The sequence below is a fragment of the Corythoichthys intestinalis genome, chromosome 20, assembly GCF_030265065.1.
Source record: "Corythoichthys intestinalis isolate RoL2023-P3 chromosome 20, ASM3026506v1, whole genome shotgun sequence".
Lineage (NCBI taxonomy): Eukaryota > Metazoa > Chordata > Actinopteri > Syngnathiformes > Syngnathidae > Corythoichthys > Corythoichthys intestinalis.
The window spans coordinates 157,543-171,001 of record NC_080414.1 but is presented as its reverse complement, the minus strand read 5'-3'; the positions used below and the strand labels follow the sequence as shown (position 1 = coordinate 171,001).

General features: G+C 51.9%; 2 protein-coding genes across 16 annotated transcripts; one reads left to right on the top strand and one right to left on the bottom strand.

Annotated features, from left to right (window-relative positions):
* The first annotated feature begins 130 nt into the window (after positions 1–130).
* Positions 131–11,195, top strand: LOC130908707 (5'-AMP-activated protein kinase subunit gamma-1-like). 3 transcript variants are annotated; one of them, XM_057824438.1, is made up of 16 exons: positions 131–261; positions 452–628; positions 693–796; positions 871–1,025; positions 5,162–5,210; positions 5,279–5,388; positions 5,636–5,717; positions 5,783–5,841; positions 5,905–5,950; positions 6,031–6,085; positions 6,151–6,277; positions 6,355–6,520; positions 6,730–6,767; positions 6,834–6,980; positions 7,033–7,126; positions 7,191–11,195. In XM_057824438.1, the coding sequence occupies exons 2-16, from the start codon at positions 561–563 to the stop codon at positions 7,637–7,639; spliced, it is 1,749 nt and encodes a 582-aa protein (XP_057680421.1). In that variant the 5' UTR covers positions 131–261; positions 452–560; the 3' UTR covers positions 7,640–11,195. The 3 variants fall into 3 exon arrangements, with proteins under 3 accessions (XP_057680421.1, XP_057680422.1, XP_057680423.1); XM_057824439.1 differs by lacking the exons at positions 131–261; positions 452–628; positions 693–796; positions 871–1,025 and adding an exon at positions 4,578–4,850; XM_057824440.1 differs by lacking the exons at positions 131–261; positions 452–628; positions 693–796; positions 871–1,025 and adding an exon at positions 5,058–5,076.
* On the bottom strand, positions 7,981–13,443 carry xylb (xylulokinase homolog (H. influenzae)). Of its 13 annotated transcripts, XM_057824433.1 has the most exons (19): positions 13,349–13,443; positions 13,151–13,233; positions 10,654–10,723; positions 10,495–10,575; positions 10,337–10,423; positions 10,146–10,274; positions 10,017–10,082; positions 9,873–9,945; positions 9,683–9,801; positions 9,494–9,575; positions 9,393–9,433; positions 9,215–9,330; positions 9,038–9,153; positions 8,912–8,985; positions 8,758–8,854; positions 8,639–8,697; positions 8,485–8,572; positions 8,308–8,402; positions 7,981–8,237 (listed from the first exon to the last, which is right to left on the bottom strand). In XM_057824433.1, the coding sequence occupies exons 1-19, from the start codon at positions 13,415–13,417 to the stop codon at positions 8,169–8,171; spliced, it is 1,614 nt and encodes a 537-aa protein (XP_057680416.1). In that variant the 5' UTR covers positions 13,418–13,443; the 3' UTR covers positions 7,981–8,168. The 13 variants fall into 13 exon arrangements, with proteins under 13 accessions (XP_057680416.1, XP_057680412.1, XP_057680415.1 ...); XM_057824429.1 differs by having other exon boundaries at positions 8,758–8,985; positions 10,017–10,274; XM_057824432.1 differs by having other exon boundaries at positions 8,758–8,985; positions 10,017–10,274; positions 13,151–13,293; positions 13,387–13,423.
* Positions 13,444–13,459: the final 16 nt, after the last annotated feature.

The following is a 13,459-nucleotide window of genomic DNA, read 5'->3' as shown; positions in this document are numbered from 1 at the left end:
AGAAACCTTCGCCGAGTTTGCCGACCTTACAAAAATGGAACGAGTCCAATCCGGCGTCTGACGGCGTTCTCGCGTTCGCCGTCAAACGACCCGCTGACGTCGGCGTCTTTTACCGCCCGCGTACACCCGACACCCCTCCGCCGTCCCGCCCCGGCCGCCGCCGACGAAGGAAGTCGTCTCGAGACGGGGGCGAGCCGGCTTTCTTTCCCAGGTCGGAGGAAGCGTCCGTCATCAGAAGTCCTGTCGTATATTTGTCGAAAGGTAAGTGTCCATTTTGACTCCGTTCTTTTCAAATGAAGTGGAAATGTTAAATACGACCACTCGGAAGCGAGAATAAAAAAAATCACCACAATGTTTAAAGGACGTGACAAAGAGGTCCCCTGATCTAAACCCCAAAAAGAGTAAAAACAACTCACTGACCTTTTTCTTAACCTTTTGACGTCGTGCGCAGGTTGCGTCTCTCTCTCTCTCCGGACAAGCGGGCGAAAGCCAAGGAGGGCAACAAAAGGTAGGAACAAAACGGCGACACGGAGTACGGGCGGGAGATCGAAAGCGGGAAGATGTTCACGCGATCCGGGAGCTCGCCCTCTGACAAAAGCGCCGCGGGGTCCCCGCCCGCTAGGCGAAGGTAAAGTCACTTCTATGATGCGTGCGCGGCAACGGCGAAAAGACCGAGACCGCACACCCGACAGGTTGAGTTTCAGCGGGATGTTCCGCTCCGGCTCCGCCTCCAAGGACGCGGAGCGCCACGTCGCCGGCAAACTCTTGGCGCGAAGCAGGACCGCAAAAAACAGAAGTGCGCGGTCAGCTGAAGCGTTTTTTGCCGCCTTTGGACTTTGCACGAGTCCATTTTGCTCTTTTTCCCTCCAGCCTTCAGCTTGTCGTCTCCGCCGCCGGCCGCACCCCCCGCCTTTCGCCTGGAGACGTACGCCGCCGAGCCCAGACGTCTGCGATCTTATTCGTCGCCTCCGGACGCCGGACCGCGCCCGGGGCCTTCGGCCCCGCCTCTTCCTGTCGACGACCAGGTGCGAAAGAACTTAAATAAGAATGTCGGCAAATAAATTCCAAGCGTTTATCATCTCGGGCTTACCCGAGGTATCGCGGGGTAGCCCGTACTCGCCTCCCCGGGCCGCTTCGGAGGTGCTCCCGTGGGGCGGAGCCTGGCCTTCCCGTGACAGTCGTACAACGGTCCCCCGACATGTCAATCGCCCGACCGCAAAGTGTTTCGACCAAATGCCCGAGCCGCCTCGCGGGTCGTCTCCCTTCCTAGGCCGAGGACGCCGAGAGAACGAGCTTCTCGGCCTTCCTCATTGAGCGCGGGCTGGTCGCCGGCCAATCGTAGAGCTGAAGAAGCATCCCCCACGTTTTGGGTTTAGTTTTGACAAAATAAAAAAAATGTCATTCGAAAAGATTTGTTGCGCACCATTAATCTGATCCAATTTGGCCTTTTTCTTATCAATATGGGATTTAGAGTCTGCATGCACAGACCCGGCTGCAGAAAGAACTTACAGGGGGGGCATTACATTTTGGGGGGGGGGGGGGGGGGCACACTTCTTCAACGTAAGTTTAGCCGTAACAGTGGCGTTTTTACCCGTTATATTTTCTGATGATAGTGTCAGTCAGTGAAACTGCAGGAGGTGGCAGCGCTATCCCTTCATGTTGACTTTCGGCCGCGTTTTGGCCTTTGTCATGGCTTGAGTTCGTCTTAAGTTTGTTGAAAAAAAAACACGGATGTCCATTCCAATTTGAATTAGCAACGGAGGAGCCGCTCAATCGCCATTTCTGGAACGGGCGCAATCCCTATCCAATGGCAGTACCCACTGGCTGGCTGCTGTATCTGTGATTGGCTAGAAATTGCCTACATTCGCTGCTCAGATTGGTTGAATTGAATGACGACAGATCAAGATAGGATGATTAGAGCAGTGTTTTTCAACCTTTTCTGAGTCACGGGACGTTTTTACGTTGGAAAAAATCTCCCGGCACACCACACCAAAATGTTCCAAAATTACTTTCTGTACAGTGTATTTAATTATAAAATAATTTCTCAGTATTTATACTTACTCAGTGTGAAACGTTTAGCAATTAGGCTTGAAAAACTATCAGACAGGGGACTTGAGCAACGTCTTTAAGCACATCAGGGCTGGTCGTCTCGCTGACAATGGCTTTGCAGGCAGGTAGTATAGACCCTACCCAGGTGACGTCACAACTCCGCTCTCCTGAATGGTACCGCCCACTTGTCCGTCAAAACATAGTGTTAACCTGTTACGGCTACGTACATTTCTCCTATTTACGGCGTGTTTTTCTGCTCCTTAACATTAATAATCAAAATGGTTAGTTGCACTAACAGAGAAGATGGAAGGAGAGACTTGAAGTTTTACCGTATTCCGAGGGATCCAAAGAGGAGAGCGAAATGGACGGCTGCAATTCGACGTGAAAACTGGGCACCAAAAAAATCACCACAGACTATGTAGTAGTCATTTTATATCCGGTAAGATGCATTTAAGATATACTTAGAGGGTTTTGGGCTGACAAATAACCACAATTAAGATCATTGCGAGGCTAATCGCCGACAACATACGACGTAGTACGACATAGTTTCAAATTCAAGATGTTTGTGACTTCCCTTTCTTCCACCATCTTTATTTTTTGAATAATATTTAGCTGGTACCAAGTGAAAGAAACTGGCCTCGTCTACGGGGCTGACAAATAACCACAATTAAGATCATTGCTAGGCTAATCGCCGACAACATACAGAGTGCTATCGCTAAACCATATAAACATTAAAAGCCTTAACTCCATTGACAAACGACATGAAATACATTAGACTTGACAGTGGATGTTAGCAATAACAAAAGATTTTGAATTGAAAATTTCGTAACTTACCTTTCCAAGCACAAGATAGATTCCTGCCGAATTTTCGTGGACGAGGACCTGTTTCACCCAACCAGCAACGAAGTATTTATAAGCCTCCAAGCTCTTGAAGTTTTTCAAATTTTCGTGGGAATAGGCTGATTTTGTGTGGACAAGATAATTGTAAATATCAGCGTAGCAGATGTCAGGCAGACAGGGCGAAGACAGTGGGTCGAAAAACATGGATTTGGGCATCAAATATGGATCTGGCGACTGTATAGAACGAAGCTTTTCCACATAACGCCTTTTATGCAACACATCCAGTGAGTTTACGGCATCAGAAAGCACCGGGTCTTCCATGAAATGCATTTTAAATTCCTCGATCAATTGGGAAAACAATGCTAATACAGAGACTAAATGACTGACAAGTGGGCGGAACCACACAGCGAGCACGTGGTTTTGTGACGTCGGTGGGTAGGGTATATTAACGTCTCTGCCACAGTTTGGGACTTTTGGGATTTAGCCACAAAGTAACCGGCTTTCAGGGTTTTCTTATTTACCTTTGTAGTTTTTCTCCAAAAAGTTGTCCATTTCTCTGTGTTTTCACGAAGGCGTACAAAATAGTCCGTCGACTTGTTCTGAAGCGACGGGCGTTCATTTGGAGATGACGTCTAAGCTTGTATAATAGCCGCTTGTGTCGCGTTCAAGAACTGCTCGGATTTCTAGCCATCTCCCACCTTGCTGTCCTCGATAATGTGTTGCAAGAAAACAAAGAGGGAGGATTAACGGTCGTCACATATGGATAAAATGGAAAGGACACTTTTGTGTATCTCGACACTTGAGGAGTCAAATAATGAACAGTAGACGTGCTGGGGTCCACATCGTTGCGGAGAGCAAGGTGGCTGATGGCTAGAAATCCGAGCAGCTCTTGAACGCAACACGACTCATCTGCACACAACCGAGAACTTTTTGCCTACTCCTTCCTTCCTACTGCAACTTTGCCCGACGATGTTAAAAAAAAAAAAAGCGACATTGGATCATTTCTTGCGGCACACCTGACTATCTCTCACGGCGGCGGCACAATCGGTTGAAAAACACTGTCATATAGGGTTCATTCTCTCCGTGTGTGTGTGTTTTTTTGTGGAAGATTTTTTTTTTTTTTTTTAATTACACAGTACAGTTTAATCGAGCTAGGGCGGGCCCGGTGTTGTGCCGAAAAATAGCCGCCCCGCGTGAAGTGTCCCCCCTGACGGGAACGCTTATTTATAACGCTTTATTGAGGTGAAAACATCAAATGTTTTCATAGACACATTACAGTAATGGATTTACGACTGTAAAATCTGTTTTAAATAAATAAATTACACAAAATACTAGTACTGTATTTTAGTAACAAATCGTGGACTGGGCCACATAACCATCTTTAAACAGAAAGGTATTAGTTTACAGGTTTTCAAGACCATATCCCAATGACAATCACACAGGTATGACATTTATTAGTTCAAGCAGAGTAAAATAAAACATATTCATGGTACAAGAAAATCGTTTCCATGGCCATCGATTGGTAAGAAAAAGCTGTACGAGTGACGTGTGGGCGGCGCTCAATAATAAAATAAATAAACAAATAAATAAAATAAAATAAACGCTCAAAAAACGTTATAAATAAGCCTTCCCGTCACAGGGGGGACATTTCACGCGGGGCGGCTATTTTTCGGCACAACACCGGCCCCCTAATGCCCGCCCATGCCGCCGGGTCTGATGCGGACCGACATCGAGTTGCTTTTATTGCGAAAATCCCTGTCCGAGAAGCGTCGAGCGTCTCGACCGTCTGCGTGAGCTTGAGCTGACGTCACGCGTACCGCGCCGCGCATCACCAGCGTTTGGCGACCAAACGGGAGAGTGGCGACCTGACCGTCTTCTTTTTATTTGCCCCCCCCCCGCCCACCCTCCTCACTCATGTCGGTCTTTTTCGCTCGGACGCTGGAATGAACCACGACGCTCAGGTGAGTGACGTCATCTACCCTGTCGGGGAAAATGCGTCATAGTGCCTCAGTCGGATCGATTGGTTTGGGATGACGAGCGCGCCGATCGGAGAGTTGTGACGTCATCGCAAAATTCCATTTTGCGCCCTTGGCTGAAGGCGTCGAGCGCGTGAACCTTCTGCCACCTGCTGGAAAAGCACTTGACTGTAGATTGGTCATCAAATCCTCTCCCCCCCCAAGCAATAAAGTGAAAATCCGTAATCCAGCCCTCCCGAGTCAGGTACATCTCAAAAGAAGAAGGTCACGGGCCGTAACACCGATGTGTTCCGCAGGAGGCGGCGGCCCAGTCGCGGCGGCATTCGGCGGAGGAAGACGACGACGGTAAGACTCCCAGTCTCCGGCGGACCCGAGACGGCGTTGACCGAAACCCGGATTTTGTTCACGGGCAGCGAACGGCGACTCGGAGGGGGACGTCTACACGCGTTTCATGAGGTCTCACAAGTGCTACGACATCATCCCCGCCAGCTCCAAGCTGGTCGTCTTTGACACCACGCTGCAGGTCACGCCCACCCGCCTCCGACGGACAGACGACTGTCGCGGACTGACTCCTCGCCGACGCTCGAATGATTACTGTTTGGGTTTGTGACCTAATGTGCGGAAGGTAGGGCGCTAAGCCAGTTACAGACACGAGACGCCGGACCGACAACACGCCGACGGGCGCTCGACGTGACCGACTCGCGGCCGAAAAAGCCTACTTTTTGGCGGTAGCTCGCGGACGACTGACGTGACCGCCGTTGGCGTTGCAGGTGAAGAAAGCCTTCTTTGCGCTGGTGGCCAACGGCGTCCGGGCCGCTCCTCTGTGGGAAAGCAAGAAACAAAGTTTTGTCGGTAATCGCGCTGGCGAACCAGGCCGGGTGCCCCGTGAAGGTGCTTCTTTTTCTTCTCCGTTTCAGGGATGCTGACTATAACGGACTTCATCAACATCTTGACCAGATACTACAAGTCACCCATGGTAGGACGCGCGCACACACACAAGACGAGTCGCGACGCCGATCGTCGACACGTTTTCTTTCAGGTGCAGATTTACGAACTGGAGGAACACAAGATCGAGTCGTGGCGAGGTCGTCTCCTTTTTGTCCGACTCGTCCGCCAGCGGCGGAGAAGGCGCGCCGGCTGAGTCCTTCCCCTTTGTGTTTCTCAGAACTTTACCTGCAGGAGACCTTCAAGCCTCTGGTCCACATCTCACCGGACGCCAGGTACGCCCCGCCCGCCCGCCCGCCCGCTTCGGTCTTAAGGCCGAGTTGACACGTTCGGCCGTCAGCGTCTTCGAGGCGGTGAGCTCGTTGATCCGGAACAAGATCCACCGTCTTCCCGTCATCGACCCGCTGAGCGGCAACGCGCTCTACATCTTGACGCACAAACGGATCCTCAAGTTCCTGCAGCTCTTTGTGAGTGTCCTTCCCCTCGCCGCCCCGCTGCCGGGCGCCGCCGCTAAGTAAGCCGAGCGCCTCCGCGCGCGCCTCAGTTGTGCGAGATGCCCAGGCCCGCCTTTATGAAGAAGACGCTGGAGGAAGTGGGAGTGGGCACTTACGACGACGTGGCCTACATCCACCCGGACACGGACCTCATCACGGCCCTGTCCGTCTTCACGCGCCGTCGCGTCTCGGCCCTGCCCGTCGTCGATCGCCTGGGTAACACCTCTTTGGAGAACTGAAAATCGATGGCCGTGAACCTCATTTGACCTTCTGTCAACTCACTGTAAACGAGGTTAAGACGCAGAAAAGCGGGACTCTCTCTCCGCAAGTGAAGCGCTTCGACAGTAGAACAAAAGGTCAAATGAAGTTCATTCGGAAAGGCCGCTTGGGATCCGTCCTCATCAGCTTTTCACATGTGCGCCCAGGCCAAGTGGTGGACATCTACTCCAAGTTCGACGTGATCGTGAGTAGAGCTCTGGCGGAGTGCCAGCCGGCCGACCGCTCGGGTGACGGTTTTGGCGTCCGTCAGAACCTGGCGGCGGAGAAGACCTACAATGACCTGGACGTGACCGTCACGCAGGCGCTCAGACACCGCTCGCAGTACTTCGAGGGCGTCATGAAGTGCAACAAGACAGAGACTCTGGAGACCATCGTCGACCGCATCGTCAAGGCCGAGGTGAGACCTCCGCCGTCCGCCCGGGCGCTCGGCCTGACCCCGCCGTCCGCAGGTTCACAGGTTGGTGGCGGTGGACGAAGAGTCTCGCATCGTGGGCATCGTGTCCTTGTCGGACATCCTCCAGGCGCTCGTCCTGACCCCGGCCGGTACGCCTCTCCGAGTCGAAGTCCGGGCGGCTCGGCGCTCGTCGATGACTTTTCTCTCTCTCAGGCGCGCTACGGAACGAGCGCTCGACGGACACTCCCGCCGGTTCGGACTCGGCGTCGGAACAGAAAGTCGACCGCGACCCGGAGGATGACCGACGCGACCGGGATCTTAACGCAGAACGGAACGAGCCGGACCGGGAGCCTGACCCCGGTCGAGATAGGGACATCGACCGTGAACCGAAATCTGAAGGGGAACCGGACCGGGTCGGCGAACGCGATCCAGTCGAGGGACGAGACCGCGGTCCAGATGGGGACATTGACCGGGAACGGGATCCCGAATCCGACCGTGACACGGCTCGGGATGGGGACGTTGACCTTGACAAAGAAGAGAAATCGGAGCGGGAGCCCATACGGGACTTTGAGAGGGAAGAGGGCGAGGACGGAGACGAGGACGATGAGCCCAACGATGAAAGCGAGCGGGACGTCGACCGTGAGCACGGCAGCGGTTTGTAAAGTCAGCTATCGTAGCCTACCGGCTCGGCTAGTTGCCGTCACTGCCCGAGTGCGAGTCTCGGCAGTTTGCCAATACCAACGGCGGGCGGGTGGGTGAGGGATGATTTTTGCAAAGAGCCCACTGACTCCGGTGGTCACCTACCGTGGCGAGTCTCGTTCAGTTCTTTGAAGGCACCGTCAATGGAGAACTTGAGTAAAGCCTCATCTTGTTTCTTTCCACATTTCAAAGTTGGTATCGTGACATTTGTGTTTTTTCATCAATAGTAATAATTGACGAAAAGGAAAGTTTGGTTAGGGTTGCATTTGTTTTCTTGACGAATTGCAAACTTGAACGTAATCTGTTCAGTTATCAAGTTTTTTGGTCTCACCTTTAATGATATGGGAATGTACTAGAGACCAACTCCTTTCGATTCAAAGATTGGTCATCCACCTATCCTCGTCAATGACACCGAGAGAACACATTTTTCTGTACACTCGCATCAACTTAAGATTCAGTTTGTCGGTGGCCAATGAGAGGCGTGTCGGCCGGCTAGAGGCGGAGCTCCCGCAGGACTATCTCCTCCAATCGGGCGTAACGCCGCAGCATCTCGTCGTACACCTGACAGACACACACGCTACAATGACCGATTTGGTCTCCGGACCAAAGCGGGGGTTTCAAGCCCGTGTACCTGCTGCGCGCGTGGCTGCGGCGTGGCGGCGAGTCGCGCTTCGGGAGCTTTCCTCATCACGTCAAAGAAAGACTCTCCCGATGGGTCCAATACCCCTGGAAGGACGTCCGGACGCAAACCCGTCGCTCGTCGGAACCACAAAAACACTACCACCTACTAAAGTAGGCGTCGGCTTACCGTGCAGTGCCCTGTATGCGGAACCGAGGCAAGCGGAGTCGGACACGTCCATGGTGTAAACCGGCGCGTTAAACACGTCGCACAAGACCTGACGCGCACACAAATATAAAGAAAAGGGCGGCGCTGGCGACCAGCGTTCGGCTTTCCCGCTCACCTGTAGGATGTCCTTGTTACACGAGGCTCCCCCCGTGGCCAAAATTCGACTTCCTGGAACTGGAGTCGCACGAATGACCGCGCGTTTCTCGGGCCGTTCGCGCGCGCTCATTTTCTTACCGACGGAGTAACCCAGACGTTCGGCGTGGAGCCGCCGTGACAGGAACTGACCCTCCACCAGGGCTCGCACCTCCGCCTCGGCGCTAAGCGACGACACCTGCGGGACGACCAGAGTCTCGAACAAAGAGGACGTCGGGACGAGCGTGCGTCGTACCTCCTCGTCCTCCGCGTCAAAGAGATGAATTCCCACGGCGGGGGGCGTGATCTCCATCACGTCAAAATAAAAGCCTGCGGACGGGACGTGAGAGAGAGCCAGGACGGGTGGTTTACGTCAGCTTACCGATGTAGCCGTCGTTTCCCAGGGGAGTTTGTCTCAAAGCGGCGGAAAAAGTTTCCCACGACGCTCCGGCGCAGCGGTTCCTCAGTCGCTCCCGGGTCAAAGATCCGTTCTTGAAGCTGAGGACGACGCAACACCGGTACGCCTCGCCGGCCTGGACGGCGACGTCAAAAACCTCACCACAACAAGGCCATGAATTGTCGCCAGTCGACGGGATTGATGAAGACGTGACCTTCCGGTGCCGGACGGGCGTGCCGCAGCCACACGAAGACGGTGTCGCTGGTCCCCAGACTCACCTAGCGCGCGGAAGCCGTTAGCTAGATGCGGTAAGGACGCGCGCGTGTGCGCGCGCACTTACGGCCAGGTCTCCCTCCCGGAGTCTCATTCCCGCCAAAGACGCTGTCGGAAAGAGAGGACGCCGTTACCCTCGCCGGCGCGCCGTCGGCCGAGCGGACTCACCCGGGTTGTCCCCGGTGAAGGCCACCACCGAGCATTTGTCCGAGAAACCCAATCTGTTGACCCAGTAGGGCGACACGGCGCCCTGAGGTTGACGGCAATGAGGATTTGCATTTTCTTCTTTTCGTAAGCGTGTATGGCTGGCGGTGAATTAGCAATTAGTGATAACTTTAGTTGACTGAGAGCGCTCACCAGGACTGACGCGGAGGGCAACGGCGCGCCCAGCAGGCGCTCCAGACCGGGACACACGGCCTCCAGGCACACCCGGCTCCACTTTTTGCTCCTGATATCTAGGAGGTTCATCCCAGAAGCTTCAAAGAGCATCCGAGTCAATTCCGGCCATGGCAAAAAAAAAAAAAAAAAAAAAAGCTCCGGCACCCACCGTCGCTGTAGTCGATGGCGGCGTAATCGCCGAGGAAGAGCGACGCCGCGAAGCTGCTGACCAGCGAAATCCTCTGTAAGGGAGGCGGCGACCGAGTCAACTCGAGTCGAGTCAGAGCTTTAAAAAGGTCGGCGGGCACTCCACCTCGGTCTCCCCGAACTCTCGCGGTCGCTCCTCACGCATTTTGCAAATCTGACTCCCTGTGAAACGCTGCACAAACACAAAACCGTCACCCCACGCACGCGCGTGAGCTTTCGGCAGACAGAAGAGCACCTCGTAGGCCCTGGAGCCCGTGATTTCCGCCAACTCGGCGGCGCCCCCCGCCGCCTCTTGCAAGCGCTCGCACTGTCGCCCGCTACTAGAATCCATCCACACGGGGCTGTCGCGCACCGAGAAACAGTCCTGAAACATCGCGTGCCGTCAAAGTCTGACCGACGCGCGTCGGGCCGGACGAACCCGCGCACCCGGAGTTGCCGGCTCAGGCGGTGGTCTCCGCGAAGGCCGCGAAGGGCGAGTCCCGCTCCGTTCTTCCAGTACACGCTGCCGTGTTGCTGAGAAACGGAGAGGTCGTTTCCCACCGCGGCTTTTGACGCGAGCTTGTGAGGAAAGGTCAAAAAGTCACCTGACCGCTGCCGGACAACGCTCGCACCCGGGAGAAGTCGAAGCCCGCTTCCCGCATCTGCTCCAGCAGGAGGTCCAGAGCCTGAAGCGGCGGCGCCGACCTCCGTTATTACCGAGCGTGCGGTTGCCCGCCGGCCGGCCGGCCTCCCCCGTTTTGTACCTTGACCCACATAAGAGCGGGCGACGTCACCGTTAGACCGTCCTCGCCCACGTGGACGCCTCCCTCCGTCCTGCGCCCCGCAATTAAAGTCACGTGATTAGTATCCGCTTCGGGAAGAATGAAAACGATTCCAAAATCGAAAAGGCGACAGCCAATCGGCTCAGCCGACACCCACGCCCGGGCGGCACATTACTTGTCTCTTAAAGGGGCTGCGCTTAGTTACGGACATGACATTATCATTGCTCAATATAGTGTCATGTGTTTGCTAGTATTGCTAATTTGTGAGAATGTTGCTGCTTAACAAAAACTAATAAACACACAACAAAAAATAGATACCTGAAACTCACCTGGAGGAAGTGGAACTGAGTGTGTGTGTGTCGTAGAACATGAATAAGCTCAAGAGTCTCCCTGGTTTGAGTATGGGCACACAAACCTAAAGTCAAATGTCTGTATACTTTACACAAACTTGACATATCCCATTACGCGAACGAGTAACTCCACTGGCGTCTTGCCCCCCTAAAATAATCTCAAGCCCCCCCCCCCCCCCAAATATTACTGTTGTTTTATTTAAAAATGGCATATTCACTATGAAGTTGCCAGAATATTAGTTTAGATCAATAATCATGACACCTGTCATTATTGATTGAAATAGGATCATAGTAAATCTGCCAGTTTCCCCTCACTCCCCATCAGTGTGTACAAATCCAATCCATTCCACTTGTTCATATAGAGAGCGTGCACAACACTAAAAAGCCAGTCCGCGTTTTCCCTGTGACTTGCTCGTACCGGCACTACCTCTGACGCCCACAGTAGAGCGTGAACGATGGATGAAGGCTAGACATAAGAAAGTGAGTATGTATCACTGCTGGGAGTAACAGTTACAGTAGTTAGCTCCGACCCCCGGCTTACAGCAGAGAGTCCCATGTAATTAATAAACCAAATCAAAACCTGGCTTCCGCACGACATGCAATCTCTGCACACGTCTCATCTGTTTTTGTTTTGCGGTTAAAAGTGACATCCCGGCGAATGAAATGCATTGTGAATGTCCAGGTTGTTTATAGAGTGAAGTCTTTTTTTACAACAATCTTTGGGGTGACTTCCTTTGAATCTGGGGCATCAGTTGCGTTTCTCACTTTGGGCACAGAAGAGTAGAGTAGCCGAGCTTATTCACGTACAGTACCGGCCAAAAGTTTGGACACACCTCATACAATGCCACACAAATGAAGGTCCCCACCCCAAATGGCAAGAGTGTGTGTTGAGGTGGTTGCAGCTCAACGTTGCATTCGTAGGAAGAATAGACGGAGAATAAGTTGTCTTTTAGCCAAAACTCGGCGTATTTCATTTCCATTGACATGCGGATACATCCTCTCTCATTGTTGTCTTCGCAGGCAATTCCACAAATCAAAGTCATCAAAGTCAAACAAGAAGAAGTAATAAAAGTAGCACTTTAGACAATTAAGTCCCATCCTGCCATCTTGTGGCGAAAAGTTAATATGTCAATAATAACAAGCAATAGGAACATTATTTCCACATCAACTGAGGACACATTTATGAATACAAAACATTTCCTCCACCATTTCTCTCAACAGTGTGCAAAAAAAGTCATCAGAGCAGGGGGGGGGGGCTACTTTGACAATACTAGAACATTATACGTTTTTAGTTATTTCCATTTCTTTTGTGTGCCAAGTACATCATTCCACACATGTTCATTTCTAGTTTTATTATCTTCAATGAGAATTCAAATCTACATAGTCACGAAAAGAAAGAAGAAAGCGCATGAATGAGTAGGTCTGTCCAAACTTTTGGCCTGTACTGATTGTCATCAATAGACGGTCATAATAAGAATCACTCCACCACCTTTATTGACCTGTAGAAGTCATCGCAGAGGACCAAAGAGGGTGAGCGACCTCTACCGAAAAGGTAAGTAAACGATTAGAAAGTGGAGAAAGCCAGAATGATGATTATATATAGCATACACACACAAGCAAGGAATTAATAAAGTTTATTGAATTGAATATGTGTGTCAAATATTTGGATATCTATTTGTGGGGGTGTATAGGGCAAATTAGCCTGACCCAGATATTATTTCAAGAAATGAATAGTATTTTCCAGGGTTTGAAATGACAATTTAGTGACATGTGCGCCCAAAATGTAATCTCTGCAATTTACAAATATTTGGGAACAATTACTGTGTTTTGAGTGAAAGTCATGGCATCAGCCTCTAGTATTACACATTTATATAAAACGCTACGTTCACTTACACCCTGGTCATCTTCGGGGGCTAAGCCCCCCCCCCCCTAATTCTTAAAAGCTAGTGACGCCCCTGGTAAACTCGTTCAATGCGTGAAAAATGTCCCCAATTTCTTTACATTGAAAAATGGATTGATATAACCCGCTAAATAGCCGGTTAGGAGAACGTGGTAACAAATCGGATAGATTTGAATAGACTACGACCCAAATCCTACATCAACTGCCCTGAATCATCATCGTCATGTACCTGAACTCTGGTAGTTGCGAATCAAAGTGTACTTGGTTCTGATGGATGACATTCAAGTCCCGATCGATGGCGACCACCTTCAGCTTCGCAAACAAGTCAACAAATACTGACGTCATTGGAGTGGAAAAGCGCCGAGGTTCACCCTACGTTTCAAGCAAAAAAATTTGCCGACGACGATTTTCGCCTACTTCCGTTTACCTGCTGCGTGCTGAAGTCGAATCCCAGGTAGACCTCACCTTCTCCCGTCGTCGCCGCCGCCGCCGCCATCTTGCTCGAGTTGCCTCCAAAGGAGGCGTAGTCGAGATTTAA

What these genes read in the sequence shown, in the direction of transcription:
- LOC130908707 (XM_057824438.1), top strand. Translation starts at nt 561, where the DNA reads ATGTTCACGCGATCCGGGAGCTCGCCCTCTGACAAAAGCGCCGCGGGG. An exon ending in TCCCCGCCCGCTAGGCGAAG is followed by an intron (nt 629 to 692) that starts GTAAAGTCACTT and finishes CACACCCGACAG; the next exon opens with GTTGAGTTTCAGCGGGATGT. An exon ending in ACCGCATCGTCAAGGCCGAG is followed by an intron (nt 6,981 to 7,032) that starts GTGAGACCTCCG and finishes CGCCGTCCGCAG; the next exon opens with GTTCACAGGTTGGTGGCGGT.
- xylb (XM_057824423.1), bottom strand. Translation starts at nt 12,064, where the DNA reads ATGACTTTGATTTGTGGAATTGCCTGCGAAGACAACAATGAGAGAGGA. An exon ending in GGGAAACGACGGCTACATCG is followed by an intron (nt 8,986 to 9,037) that starts GTAAGCTGACGT and finishes TCCCGTCCGCAG; the next exon opens with GCTTTTATTTTGACGTGATG. An exon ending in CGCATACAGGGCACTGCACG is followed by an intron (nt 8,403 to 8,484) that starts GTAAGCCGACGC and finishes ACGTCCTTCCAG; the next exon opens with GGGTATTGGACCCATCGGGA.